This window comes from Thermobia domestica, chromosome 7 (assembly GCF_964235325.1).
Source record: "Thermobia domestica chromosome 7, izTheDome1.hap1.1, whole genome shotgun sequence".
Classification (NCBI taxonomy): domain Eukaryota; kingdom Metazoa; phylum Arthropoda; class Insecta; order Zygentoma; family Lepismatidae; genus Thermobia; species Thermobia domestica.
In genome coordinates, this window is record NC_137460.1 from 115,545,807 (window position 1) to 115,558,810 (window position 13,004).

General features: G+C 36.6%; 1 protein-coding gene across 2 annotated transcripts in view; it reads right to left on the reverse strand.

Moving 5' to 3' along the window:
• The window catches only part of LOC145690366 (ATP-binding cassette sub-family G member 1-like), a 148,301-nt gene that overhangs the window by 85,410 nt on the left and 49,887 nt on the right, over positions 1-13,004 (reverse strand). For both annotated transcript variants that reach the window (XR_014132198.1, XM_081765193.1), the window contains exons 3-5: positions 12,556-12,745; positions 6,199-6,344; positions 3,846-4,084 (exon numbers count right to left, since the gene is read on the reverse strand). Coding sequence is in view for 1 of the 2 variants with exons in the window: in XM_081765193.1 (XP_081621319.1) it covers positions 3,846-4,084; positions 6,199-6,344; positions 12,556-12,745 (575 nt within the window). In the remaining variant the exon portion in view is untranslated. The remainder of the gene's footprint in view (positions 1-3,845; positions 4,085-6,198; positions 6,345-12,555; positions 12,746-13,004) is intronic.

Sequence of the window (13,004 nt, forward strand, 5' to 3'; positions counted from 1 at the left end):
GCCCTGAGGTCGCACTGGACTAGGGGACACCCATCCTTCCCGAGGTCGCACTGGACTAGGGATCTTCTCAACTACAAAGCCTTGCGAAGCTGCCTTGAGCTGAGGGGGCTATCCTTCCAAACTCACCGAACCGGCAGGTGCCTTGGAGACTGCTTTGAGAGAAAGGGCACCGTGCAAAACACCTATACTCCTCTACTTGGACATTTAATAAGGAAACAGCATTATTCTCTTTGTAATCAAAGACGTTTTGTATTTATCAAATTTTATAATAAAATTGGTGAAGGGATAAATCTCGGACCATTATTGACTCTACCAAAAACATTGCATGGTGATAGGCACCGGAGTTTTGTACGGGACGCTCTTTTTATTAACTTTTTAACAGGCACAAGGTCAGTATCAGAATCTCTTTTATCTAAGTTTTACTATCAAAATTCTAAATTTAATTATCAAATTTTCTTTCTTCCTTTTCTTAAGTGCGATTTATGCCGGAAACTAGATCGGGTAAACAGACATATAGATCAGGAGAGAATAACACAAATATGACAGAGGGTGCATCCAATTTATCCTTTAATATGCCACACTTAACGAAGTATGCGGGACACATGCACGAGGATCCGGATAGGTTTTTTATGCTATTCGACCATATGGCAGCAATGCAAGCATGGTCACCGGCTAAGAAGAAGGAGATTCTACCAATATATTTACAAGACACGGCACTAGATCTCGTATTACAGCTTAAAAATCAAAATCAATTTGATACAATGACTTATGACAATCTAAAATCTAAGTTAGTAGCTTTATGTAGACCAAAGGTCCCATCGTATAAAGCAGAGTAGGAATTATTCGAGGTACAACAAGGAATGGACGAGCCAATAGATTCGTACTTTTTACGTAAACTCCGAGCAATAAGGCAGTTATTACCGGAAGCGACTGAAGAACAAAAGATCCACCATTTATCTTTGGGTTTGCAGAGGGATTTCCTTAATAAGATAGCATTAGAAAGGTTTGCAACGGTAGAAGCGCTACAGAATAAATTAAACACACTAGAAGTAGGTAATAAACTTTTAAGGAAAAGAGAACACGCAGAGCTATCACAAAAATTACATATGTTATACGGCCAGAATAATATACCTAACCTGCATAATACATCCTATGGCCTATCAACCGAACCAAAGTCAATATATCCCGGACAACAGTTATACCATCATACCTATCCTGTGCAGATGCAACCTGTTACACAACCAATGAACAGCTATATACCAGGATATCAACAACAAAATAATATTTCCATGGCAATTCCTCAATCCAACCCTCAAGAAACTCAAACCTCAAGCCAGGAACCTAAGACCGTTCCCCACCAAGAGCAAAATCCTCCACAAAGTGACCTCTCTACCTTGGCCAATAAAATGGCAGACTTGTCGCTGGTGATAGCCCAGTCGATTTATACAAGCCATCCGAGGAATAGGAACCAGGGAAACAGGAGGAGAAATAACAATAACAACGGGAAGAACAATCAGCAGGACACAGAAGATCAAATATTGGTGTGCGCAATATGCCGGAAACGGGGCCATGGGGCATCTAATTGCTACAAGCGTAAAAAAAAACGCATAAGGCAGCCCCTTGACAAGGGGGCCGATAGTTACCATCACACGGGACGAGGAGACCCAAAAGAAACCGACACAAATTACGAAATTCCTGTAATAAACGAACAATCAGGACAATTGGCAGAAAGACGGGAAAATATTGCATTAGAGGACGAAAATAACAGGTCGCATTTAACAATTAAAACTAAATTAGGCCTTCAGAATGCGATAATTGATACAGGAAGTACTGTTTCCCTATGGCCCACCCAAATCGTTCCCCCTGGAACAAATATAATTCCATTTCAGACAATAATAAAAGGAATTTCAGGCAATAACATTCATTTGAACCAAATAGCATTAATAAAATTTAAAATAGGTCAGACAACATTCACTCATTACTTAAGGATAATTAATTGACAAAACAATGCCAATAGGAATCGATTTTCTCCAACGTTCGCATTCCACCATAGATTTAAACAAGAACACAATCTCGTTTTTTAAACGACCGAAGAAACCGCAGTTACCAGTTCAAAGTACAGAGAATACATTGTCAGCTTTAACGACTCAGATAGTATCACAGACGGATCACAATTGTCTATAACTGACTAAGCAAATAACTTTGCCTCCAAGATCGCATACATATGTACAAGTAGCAGGAAAGAAAAAAATAGCTGACAGAGAATTCCTATATGTATCATTGCTTCCTGGACTACGCGAGAAGCATAATTTAAATGCCCTCGATCAAAAGATAGAAACAAGCAAAATGATAATGTTTATTTCAAATCCAAATGGCAAGAGCGTAACTATAAAGAGGAACACGCCAGTGGCGGCTCTTGAGGAAGGGCACGAAATCTCTTTTAACGCCCTAGAAGAACCCGATTTCTTCGAAAAGGCATATCAATTCAAAACAAAAGAGGAAACAGAAGAACGTTTAAAGTACACAAAAACACTTTTCAATAAAGAACTCTTTGACGTCAATCCCGACCTGGACAGAAAACAAAAGCAAGCAGTTTATGATTTGTTATTTAAATATAGAGATGTTTTTACATATGCACCTGATGATATTGGATATTTTAGGGGATACGTTCATAAAATCAGGCTCTTGATAACATTATACAGAGTGACCAAAAATTCACATTTTCTATTTTTTCTTTTTTTTTAAGAAAAGAAGCTACTAAATTCCAAAACCGATTATTCTCTTTTCATTCGTTCTAATAATAATTAAAATGTGCCTCAATATTCGTAAGTCCCGTTACAAAACAAAACTTAACCAATTGGCTGAACATACCTTCATCATTAGGAACACACAATTCACTAGCGCCTACTAATATTACGAAAGAGACTTCACTGATATAGACTACCAATACCGGATGTGACCGATCCTTAATAAATTGATATATTTATTCATCACAGTGATGACACTTCTACCTACTTTGAGGGAAATGATAAACTGTTTTTGATCCTGCTTAGTTGGGAAGGAACTATAGTGTTATTACCATTATGTGTATATTTCACAAGTTTTTCATAGTGATATTCGTGTATTATAGTGTTTATAGTGTTTTTTTTGTGTCCAAACAGTATCAAGTATATCAGTGTTGGTACAGTCACCTTTTACTAATTACAATTATGTACTTTCTCAAAATAATCTTCCAGATTATTTTTTTCCAGTGTGGGGGGTGCAAGGATCCCCACATCACAACAGACGCACGTGTCAACTCAACACGTGCTATTATTTATAAACAACATAGCAGACAGCAAGCCAACACGGAAGGACACCGAGGAACGCCGAAAGCAGACGGACCTCACGAAAGGACCCGAGGAGGACAAATAAAAGAAGGAACACCGAGGGACCCAGATCAGTCGTCCAACTGATCAAATCACTTACACCGCCCTGAGGTCGCACTGGACTAGGGATCCTCTCAACTACAAAGCCTTGCGAAGCTGCCTTGAGCTGAGGGGGCTATCCTTCCAAACTCACCGAACCGGCAGGTGCCTTGGAGACTGCTTTGAGAGAAGGGACACCGTGCAAAACACCTATACTCCTCTACTTGGACATTTAATAAGGAAACAGCATTATTCTCTTTGTAATCAAAGACGTTTTGTATTTATCAAATTTTATAATAAAATTGAAGGGATAAATCTCGGACCATTATTGACTCTACCAAAAACATTGCAATATGTATTCCTTAAACTTTTTTTGGGGGGGGGGGAAGAATTGCTCCTCCTGCCCTCCCTCAATGACGCCCCTGGTTTGCAACTCACCAAAATCAGCTGGATTATAATACGGTTGACAACGTAGTCCTTGTGATGAGAAGAAACCTATAACATCTTTTGCATCTCCTCTGTAAATGCAATGGCCCTCTGAAAGAACATACATGTAGTCAAAGAGAGTGAAAATTCTCGAGTTTGGCTGATGAATTGTACAAATCACTGCGCGGCCATCTTTAATCAAAGATTTCAGACACTGCATTACCTGGAGAGAAGACGAACTATCCAGACCACTGGAAAATGTAAAAGATAAAGAAATTGATTAATTAGATTGATTGATTAAATAGATATTATTAAAAATCACTTTTAATTTATCAGTTAACATTGGATATATTTAATATTTTACGGTGCCTATTTGTCACTAAACATGTAAGAATAGTGACAAAGAATATTTTTAAGTATTTAAAAAAGATAGGTGCACAAACAGTGAGCACCTAAGCAATCAGCACCATGATCAATTAATATCAAAAGCCAATTGAAAGCTGCTTCTGTCAAGGACTTTTTTTGGTATCATAATTAAATAAGTAAAATTTTTATAATAAAATATTAAATAAAAAAGACAGTGCAAATTAAAATTTACTGTAACCATAATTTGTTTTCATTCACAAACTAGTTTATTTTTTTCGTTTCTTTTGTGATGTCAATATATTTACAAACAAAATTACTAACAATGTCAAATATTATGCACTTTCACGCTTCTTAATGTCATGTCCCACTCCACTAACGTTTATGTCCGTTCCCCTCTTTCTATTGGACACAAAGTGCTTACTTCATTGTATACACTTCCTTCACTCTCCACATAAGAGAAGACAAACATATACGCTTTAGGTAAAAATATTCTGTTAGCTTTATTTCGAACAGAGGAAATTACCTTAACAGCTCTTCATATCTTTTACATTCAACATGTCCATGAATTTTTCTCTGCAAGTTCTAATGTTGCCATTTGAAGAGCAATTTCCCTCTTGAAGGGAAATTTAGGTCTTGTCGTTTTCGAAAGAGAGAAAAAGGTAAATCGAGTAACTTTGTCAATAGACATTAAAATAGATTTTTAAAAATCAATAGTATCTGCCTATAGTGAACTCTACATGACAAAGTGGTCATTTTCTCTTCATTTTCTGTTTCTTTCTAGATTTTTCAAACCAGCATCTAAGGATAATAGCTGTTATAAAAAAGAAAGGAAAACTTGTGTCTATAGTTTAATGCAGTTTTACAGTTTAGTTTCTAAATGTTAACACAAGTTTACCAGAAAAGTTCTTGCCATTCTAGAACATTGGTAAAAGAAGAGCAGTAAAGTACACGGTACGTATCTTTAGGTATCGAAGTAATCTTCACCAGCTTCCAACACCTTTTGCCAACGTTGCAAGCCCACTTGAAAGTCATGCGACAAACACACGCGAATAAGTTGCTTCGATACCTTCATTTCTCTTCAACACTGGATGAGCATTTCTCTTTGCCTGCTGTATGTGTGTGCAACGTGCCTCTGTTACTGAAGTTCGATGGTCAGATTAACTCCCGATCGCTTCGCAGGCATGTGCTTCGCTTTCTGTCTGTAAGTGTATGATTAATGGTCAGTGGCGGCGCCACAGGGGGGCCAAGAGAGGCAACCGCCTCCCCAATATTTTTTTCTCGCTCTCCCTTCGCTCCCATTTTTCTATGTATAAACTAGTGGTGGGCGCAAAAACCGGTTTTTCGGTTTTTACAAAAACCGAAACCGGGTTTTGAAAATTTTCAAAAAACCGGTTTCGGTTTTTCACCGAAACCGCTTTCGGTTTTCTCCAAAACCGGTTCGATTTTTTACCTGGTCCGGTTTCGGTTTTCTTCAAAACCGATTCCGTTTTTTTTTTTTTTTTTTCAAAATTTGTTCTATTTCTGACCAGAATGGTGTTTCGTTGTTCTCCGGCAACCGAATCCATTTCCACAGAAATAGTTTTGTGTGTTCTAGAAAAGTTTTCACCGAAACCTGTTTCGGTGAAAACCGAACCGGTTTTGGAGAAAACCGAAATGTCGGTTTTTCGGGTTTCGGTTTTTATAAAAACCGGTTTTGCCCATCCCTAGTATAAACCGTGAATAATACTACTACTACTACTACTACTACTACTACTACTACTACTACTACTACTAATAATAATAATAATAATAATAATAATAATAGGCACAATCGATAACAATAATATTCAAAACAAAACAAGTGTGGTTGCCTCGCCTTCCCAAAATTTTTCTTGCCTCCCCTCTTGACCCCTTCTGTTACGAGCCTAGCGCCACCACTGTTAATGGGAGTCAAAAACAGCAAGAACTTTTTCTGTTACCTTGTCTTTATATATAAATGTTCTTCTATGCTACACATTACCTGGTAGGTTCATCAAGAAACATTATTCTTGGATTTGTTATTAATTCAACTGCTATTGACAATCTTTTCTTCTCTCCACCAGATAAATTTCCTACCCTTGTTTTGCTACAGTTATCTATTCCCAGGGCCTCCAGTATTTGACTCACCTGAAAGATAATACACTCATATTATTCATATAATGTAATATTTATATGCTTAAATATTTTGGACATAATACTGTACTTCTAGGCACTTGTGTAGATAATCAAATGTAGTTCAAATAGAAGAAAATCTCTCTTATATCTGCCTAGTGCAAAATGAAAAGTAAACACCCAGAAATTACTTATCCAAGGAAATGAAGCGTCATACACACACTCTATACGGTTGTGCATAATAGACAATCACGAACATAGTGCCCTATACCTAGGAACACAATGGTAAGGATAAATGTGTCAGAAAATTCAACAGCACATTACATACTCTTCTGGAACTTCAATGCAGGCATTCACTCTTACATGAAGTTGGCCGCAGAGGTTTTTGGTATAACCCTCGAAAATGGCGTTTAACGTTTCTTCCACCTAGTGGCATAGTTCTTAAATTTGTTACTGACGTTGCAGACAGGGCCAGATGGCATCCAATCAAGTCTCACATGATCAATGGAGGAATTGTTTGATGGCTTGCAGGTCAGAAAAATTGATGAATGCTTTGAGTGGCCGGGAATTATCTTGTTGATAAATAGATTATCCATTATGTACAGGGACGGAGACAGAACAGTTAGGATGATTTTTAACTGGATACTGATCTATGTTCCTGCATGAAAATTAGAGGGAAATATGACAATTATAGGCTATGGTTCTCTACACCATGATCCCAGGCGTTGATTCTGTACTATACACTTTAACGAAGGTGTCACTCATTGATCAATGTCACACTTTCAAACAACACTTGATGAAGTCAAAGTGTTAGTTGGCGAAACTGTCACACGTATGTAGTTTTTTTTTTTTTTTAATTTGAATATGTTGTTTTGCTCAGCAAATAGTTTGTTCAAAAACTAATTTTATATTACTTAACCCGGGGTAAAAGTGAGGGGGAACGCGGAAAGACACCGTTAGCCCATTTCCAAAGAATATTTATGGCGTCCCTCCACTTCCTAAAAAATTACAATAGGCAAAGATTGGCACGGGAGACAGCGTGACGTCATCCGTCCCCGTACCTTTTCAGATCCACTTTTACCCCTAACTTAACCCACATTACAATACATCATGTCGGAAACAGACTCGTAGCTAGACGGGACGGGAAGTGCACTAGTAACATAACTTAAACAGAAGTACGTGATTTACGCAAAGCTAACAACATGAACCACATTACGTCATTGAATTTTTAGCTTATAAGTTGAAAAATAAACGTTAAAACTTTAATTAAAAATATATATAGATATAGTTTACGAGAATTTCAAGGTGTGTGAGATATTTCCTAAAGAATTTTTTAAGTTATTTGAAATACATATATAAATTTAGATGCTCCAAGGTGAGTAACAAGAACTTTCTGATGAGAAAATAAAATAGTTTATTAACGCACACGCAAGTTATAAATGAAATGAAATTAAATCTTTGAGTTTTACGTCCCACGGTTATGCCGGTTATGCTAAAGGAGACGGTGATGATGAGTAATGAATGAAATGGTGGAATGAAGAAAGTGGGAGGAAACGGGAGCGCCCCGAGAAAACCCACGCACACACGCAAGTTATAAGTGTAAATAAACACCTATAAATATATATTTTCTCATATGAATATTTAAATTCAATGATTGTGTATTTCATCATGATTGAAAGCCATAACTTTTTCCTTTTTAAAGAAAACAAAAACAAAATTCCTTCTTTACAAAATTTATTGGCTTAGAAAATTAATACTCTTAACGTGGTTTTTGGGGCCATGGTTGCTCAGTGGTAGAGCTTTCACTTCTGGTGCACGGGGTCCTTGGTTCCATCCTAGTTCGATCCAAATGAACTTTGTGGTGGACAAAGACAGTGTGTGTGGGTTTTCTCAGGGTTCTTCCGTTTCCCTCCACTTTCTTCATCCCAACATTTCATTCATTTCTCATCATCTCCGTCTCCTTTAGCCTAGTCGGCATAACCGTGGGATGTAAAACTGAAAGATTTCATCTCATTTCTTAACCTGGTTCTTCTTTCCTTTCCGGTTTGCGTCAATGCAGAACAAAATTTATGTTTTACCTGCGATAATAGCCATTGCATTTATAATTAATCATGACAGTATTAGGGGTTAAGGAAGGAGATAGAATCTACTCTTTGGAAGCTGAATCGATTGTAATAATAATAATAATAATAATAATAATAATAATAATAATAATAATAATAATAATAATAATAATAATAATAATAATCTCGATATCTCTTACTATTTTTTGCTCTGAAATGGAAAGTAGTAGCAAAATTTCAACCATTTTCAGTTTTGGTAGCGTGTTGGAGGTTGTGGTAACATTTACAATTGAGATTATGAGTCGATTGCAGAAAACTGCTTGTCGCTATATTTTACCATTTTGGTTGTATGGCAATACATTTTGAAACCGGAAATGGATTATTTAAACCACTTTCGGTTTGACTTTCCTAGAGGGTTAATGAAAAAAACTGAACCTATTCTTGGGACAATGAATCGTTTTCAGAAAATCGCATCTCGATATCTTTCACCGTTTATGCACCATGGAAATCGATATTGAAACCAGAGGTAATATTAAATTTGAACCACTTCCGGTTTTGGTAGAGTGTTCGGGATAGTAATGATATGATGCATTGAGACGCTGAGTTGTTTGAAAAAAAATACACTTCTCAAAATCTGATACGTTTTCGTTCTACGGCAATAAACGTTAAAACCGGAAATGAACAATTTAAACCATTTCCGGTTTGAGTAGAAAGATAATGGAGGAAGTAGCACCTATCCTCGAGGCACTGAATCGATTTTCAAAATTCGTATCTTGATATTTTTTTTTTACTGCTTTTGCTCTGATACCTGTCCAGACTAATGGATGGGCAAAGTCGTTCTATAACACTTCCAACACTTATGCAACTGAGTTTCGTTTCATAATGTGAAAAGACAGTACACTTCCAAACTATGTGAACTCAATACTCAAACTTCAAAATGAAATTGAAATTTTTGAGTTTTACGTCCCACGGTTATGCCGGTTAGGCTAAAGGAGACGGTGATGAGAGATGAATGAAATGGTGGAATGAAGAAAGTGGGAGGAAACGCGAGAACCCCGAGAAAACCCAGGCATACGGTGTTTGTCCACCACAAAGTTCACTTGGCGGGAGCAGGGTTTGAACCCGAGACCCAGTGGCGTAGCAGCTGCCTCCGGAACCCCCGCATTGCGGGCGGGGGGGGCTCGAGGTATAGGGGGCCCCGAAGTCTTGCGATGAATAAAGATTTAAAGAAGTAGAACTTCAACTTTACTTCTATCGGCTTTACAACTAGGGCCCCTTCTCTATACGTTGCAGGGGGACCCGCAAAACCGTGCTACGCCACTGCCGAGACCCCAAGCACCAGAGGTGAACGCTCTACCACTGGGCCACCGCGGCCAACTCAAACTTCAAGTAGTACATCTACAACTACTGGTTGCATTGCAATACAGTAATAAGATGAAAGGTAGATCCTGTTAATCGGACACTGAATCCGTATCAGAAAGCCATCATTACTCACTTATCTTACTGGTTTAGTTCTATGGCGATAAAGATTGAAACCAAAAATCGTTTAATTGAACCAATTCCACGATTAAACAGATTTTTATGACAGGAAATAGACCATATTTCTGCGAAAGTGAAACAACTGAGAAAGACTGCACCTCAATATCTCTCACCATTTTTGCTCTACGGAAATCAATATTAAAACACCAGAAGTAATAGTAAACTTCGACCAATTCCAGTTTTGATAGTGTTGAGAATTGTGATTGTATATATTCTTGAGACTTTAAATCGATTGCAGAAAACCGATTGTCGCTATCTATTACCACTTTTGTTCTATAGTGTTAAAAGTTGAAATCGGAAATGATTGATTTTAAACACTTCTAGATCCAATAGATGGATGAGAAAGGAGATAAAACATACTTTTGGGAAGCTGAATCAACTAAAAAAAAAATGCATCTCGATGTCTCATCGTTTTTGCTCTAGGAAAATCAGTATTAAAGGTGGATCACTAGGTGTTCTTGGTGCTATGCTAAACGCTGCTTGTATAGTGTGGCGTTGCCAGATAGTGTCGAGTGTTTACTTATGCCAGATAATAAAGAAAGTTATCATGGAATTCTGCTTGGATACTTACAGGAGAAATTAATTTTCGACTCTTACCGGAATTCACAGTTAAGTTTCGCTTCTCGAACTGCAACGCTAGAATCCAGGAATTTTCTTATTGAGACTACCACAGTAAACGTTCAAATTTGGCAACAACACGTTATGGCGTTCTGCGCAAGTTTCTTCTCAAAATCTATTTCCTTATATGTAAATTAATATTTAAATAAAATGTGAAACATAACACGACTAACGGTTAAACCATATATCTATTTTGTGATAAGATTGTTACTTTAACGTACTTTATATATACAAATAAACACTAAATAAAAAATGAGCACCTTTAGTAAGATCTAATAGCAAGTGCCATCTTGTGTGCTCATTGTAAAACGAATCAAATATTTTCTTTTATTTGATACCTTTTCCGATATTAGAAGACACAACCAAATGAATCAATGTCTTGTGTTGTAGCTAAAACATACTCTATCTTACTCTGTATAGTACAATATTTATAATATGTAACGTTTCATTGCGCAGTAGTTAAGGGAATGAGCTAAAATATGTAGTGACTTCCGGGTGATGATCCACGTTAAACCAAAAGCAGTAGTAAATTTCAACCACTTCCGGTTTTGGTTGAGTGTTCAGCCTTGTCATGGTATGTTGCTTGGAGACGCTGAATCATTGTGGAAAAAGTGCTTCTCGGTATTTCTTTTATAGCGATAAACGTTGCAACCGGAAGTTGATGATTTGAACCACTTCCCATTTGAATAGAGGGTTAATGAGGAAGATGATAAAGCTATCTTGAGACTCTGAATGGATTGCAGCAATCTGCATCTCGATATTTATTACCGTCTTTCTCTGTAGAAATCAGTATTGAAACTGGAAGTAATATTAAATTTGAACCACTTCCGGTTCGAACAGAGAGTTAACAAAATAGATAAATCCTATCCTTGTGATACTGAATCAATTGCAAAAAACCGCATCTCAATATCCCTTACCGTTTTCTTTCTATAGAAATCAGTGTTGAAAACGATAGTAATAGTAAATTTGAAACACTTGCGGTATGGATACAGTTTTGCGGATATGTTCTCTTCACACCCTGAATCGTTTTCAGGAAACTATTTCAGTGAGAGACTTGCTTTTATTTTCAGGGATCTGTATAATCATATGGAAGCTAAGGTGCAATAATAACAAGGGTAATAGTGACAGGTCCCTCAATAAACATGAAAGTCGGGACATTTTCTTCAAAAAACGGTATACTGTTCGAACAAAATTTAGCTAGGTAACCCTACAGAGAGGTGTCCAGAAGATTTTGTTACAAGATTGTGGTATCTATATATTGAAATGCTAGGTTTATATGTTTGTCTCTAAAGAAAAATATATATTTGTCTCAAATTATTTCGACAATGAGAACTCGAAAACCACAAGTGCTCGAAGCATGCCGTTTGAACTGGTCGATTCCAAATTTTGTGCAGATTGTCCAGTTTTAATTGAATATTTTTTTAAAAAAAAAAACAGGGTTGTTATTTCTTTATTATATTTTTTAGGGGTACACTTAAAGTGTTGAAATTTAGAAAAGTAAAGCATCATATCCTAAGAGTCATAATTCAACTTTACATAGTTGTATACAGGGGTTGTATATTCCTCAGCCGTTTGTTTTATGGGAAAACGATAATAAGAAACGAAGCACAAATATTTCTCCAGTCTGTATTGTTTGGAGTGTTTTGCCCAATGAACACCATATATCACTGACATTATAACTAATTTGGTATGTAATGTATTTGCTTATTACATACTGCGTGCAAAAAGTAAGAAAACACTGATCATACGTGAATTAGAAACTCCAACGGGAAGTAGGCTGAATCTTGTAAAAACGGTGCGAGATATTGAAAAAGAAATAATCGAAAATATCCCCCTTTTATCGTACCCCTTATCGATTTTTATCAAGATGTCTTTCACTTGTGTCTGTAAAAGGACATGTACAAATGTTGTGAGGAATGACAAGGAGATTCATGCTCATATGTGAACGATGTGGTGTGTAGAGAGCGCAGGTTCAGCTAGTATTAGTTTAAAATAATTCAACTTACCAATTTTTTCACTATTGTCTTTTCAACGTTATTTCCTAATTTCAATCCAGCTGCAATATACATTGTTTCTCGGACGGTCAAATTGGGTAAAAACTGGAAATCTTGAGTGATGTAACGGTAGTTTTTCCTGTAGGCATTTCTTCCATTGTCATCCAAATGTATTGTAACCGAGCCTCGGAAATCGTGTTCACTAATACGTAGAAAGTAAAAAAAAAAAAAAAAAAAAAAAAAAGTTAATAAAGTCAACATAATATCATAACAAATTAAAATTATGATAAATTCGGTAGACAACCAAAACAACAAAGAAATGAAAAATACTAACTTGAATATTTAGCACATAATAAATGACTCATATGTAACTTATAGGTAACCATCATATTAGATGTATCTACGTCATTGTTAGAAACATCAGTGTCACAGTTAGGAGAACACGAACAGCAATAGATCCT